This window comes from Nicotiana attenuata, chromosome 9, assembly GCF_001879085.1.
Source record: "Nicotiana attenuata strain UT chromosome 9, NIATTr2, whole genome shotgun sequence".
Classification (NCBI taxonomy): Eukaryota; Viridiplantae; Streptophyta; class Magnoliopsida; order Solanales; family Solanaceae; genus Nicotiana; species Nicotiana attenuata.
In genome coordinates, this window is record NC_031997.1 from 49947216 (window position 1) to 49949602 (window position 2387).

General features: G+C 35.1%; 1 protein-coding gene across 1 annotated transcript in view; it reads left to right on the top strand.

Annotated features, from left to right (window-relative positions):
• LOC109232434 (folylpolyglutamate synthase) overlaps positions 1-2387 on the top strand; it is an 11901-nt gene continuing 9514 nt past the window's right edge. The window contains exons 1-3 of the mRNA XM_019398195.1: positions 1-325; positions 1450-1655; positions 2040-2105. Coding sequence (XP_019253740.1) covers positions 166-325; positions 1450-1655; positions 2040-2105 — 432 coding nt within the window. The 5' untranslated portion in view covers positions 1-165. The remainder of the gene's footprint in view (positions 326-1449; positions 1656-2039; positions 2106-2387) is intronic.

Genomic DNA, 2387 nt, shown 5'->3' on the forward strand with positions numbered 1-2387 from the left:
AATCAGACAGGTACGGATAAATTTAAAACTTTTCCCCCTTTTATAATTTTTTTTCACGTAGTGTTTCGCATCTTCTCTTTGGTCATCTACAATTCTGCACCACCATAGCTTCAGAATTTCCTCAATGTCATAGGGGTTTAATCAGTGAAAAATAAATAATCCCAAATGATATTATTGTTCAACAATCTTTATTTTGGTCAAGAAATTATGGGTCATTCTAAAATTAATGCTAGCAGAAGAGACCATTTCCTCAGTGGATTAATTACTTGGATGGGTCCAAATTCACCTTCTTGTACACACACTGATGGTGTAAAAAAGCTGCAAGGTAGTACAATTTTTCTTAGCCCCCTTTATTACATATTTACATTAAATGTTACAACAATTATTAAACTAGTTGAGATCGATTATATATTGATTTTGCTTTATTAAACTAGTTGAGATCGATTATATATTGATTTTGCTTTATTTGGATTCGTTTAGTCATTAACTGACTAGTTTTAAGCTCGTTATCGTCCCCTTTATTTGGACTAGGGGCGTAGCTAAGTTCAGGCAAGGGGTTTAATTGAATTCCCTTAGTCGAAAAATTACTGTATAAATAGCGGGGAAAAAGGTAATGCTGTTGAAGAGGAGCCTTGGCATAACTAGTAAAGCTGCTGCCATATGACCAGAAGGTCACTCGTTCGAGCCGTGGAAACATCCTCTTGCAAAAAAGCAGGGTAAGACTGCGTACAATAGACTCTTGTGGTCCGGCCCTTCCCTGTACGCCGCACATGGTGTACGCCACACATAGTGGGAGCTTAGTGCACCGGGCTGCCCTTTAAATAGCGGGGAAAAACTAGTTTTGTTGGTTATATATAAAATGTTTAATCCCCTTAACAATTCCGGGTAGTGGCAAAAGGGGGTACAAAAGTTGCTTTAGGTCATAGGTTTAAATCCTACATGTGACATTTTAGTATCTTTTTGAATCGTCACTGGTTATATGCTATATACTTTGCTTCTAAAAGATTTAGTTAGTGGGTATGATAAACTATGAGGGTCCAAGAGTTGAAATGATGTAAACATCCTTTCTTGAAAGTTAGTTGGAAGTATGGACAAGTTCTTGGTTGCTTTGAATTGCCATTTGACATTTTTTTTTGACTTTGGTTGTCAAGCTGCAGTCACGTCTTTTAAGTAAACAGTGTGTCTTTCATTTTTTAGAAAGGAAACATCTTTAGCGCTTTTGATATTTGCATTTGCATTGTGATTGTTCTCGGGGTTGCAAATTTTCGTATTTGCTGAATGTATAAACAATTGTTAGCTGTACAATTGGGTTATGTCAATCACTGGATATGTCTTTTACTTAAACTCTTCTTAGGATGATATTAGTTAATAATTAGTAGTTTCTTCACTGCAGTGGAGAAAAATTTAACTTGAATTTAAAGCTAATATTTTGGCTTTATGTCCCTGAAGGACTCAGATATAGGAATATGTCATCTCGGATAGTGGGAAAGTTCAGTCAAAATAGTCAAGATATCTCACAAGAGTTCCAGCTTCCATCCGCATATGAATCTGCCATGGAAGCTCTTTCGACTCTCATTACTCAGAAAAAACGAAATGGCATACCAGCCATTAGTGGTCAAAGCCAGAAACTGGACAGAATGTTGAGGTACATTAAGGTAGTGCCATTTCTAGCTTAGACTTTTTCGCCTTTAAGAGTTGCGTGATAAATGTGCATCTTGGTGGTACCGGTCTTCCTATCTGTTTATGCCACAAACTAATTGAAATTGGTGTTATCGGTGTAACTTTTGTTTGCTGTTTCCAGAATGTGCAGTATAGTCATAGTGATCTTATAATTAATTAACGGAGTGATTATAAGTCAAAACATTCTAGTAATGAATTTGTAATCCATTGAAAAGAAAGATAAATGAAAAGTACTGTTGATTATATGATGGCAGTTAGAAGTTTTGAATTTCGTATCTTTCAAATTACAAGAATTTTGGTCTTAAAATATATTTTGAAAAAAAAAAGTGGACGTGATATATATTGCATTTCTGTCGCAGATTTTGGGCTTGGAAGAAGAGATAGCAGGCCTTAAGATTATCCATGTTGCTGGAACTAAAGGAAAGGTATCTGGACCATTTCCGTCGTCAAATTAACTGCTTTTTTTAACCTGTTATTTTCTGTGACATTTAATGTAAGTCATTCCCGATTGCCTTAATGATTTGATGTGATGATCTCCCTTTAAAATTTGAGAATCAAATACTTTTTTGAATTACAAGAAAAATGTACGAGTTAGAAAGGATAGTCAAGTTTTCTGAAAGAGGTGAGACGAAATTTCATATAAAAGAGTTATCTAGTGTTGAATTATAGTTTCATTTATCAAGATTGTGTATCCAGAACCTCTAGTG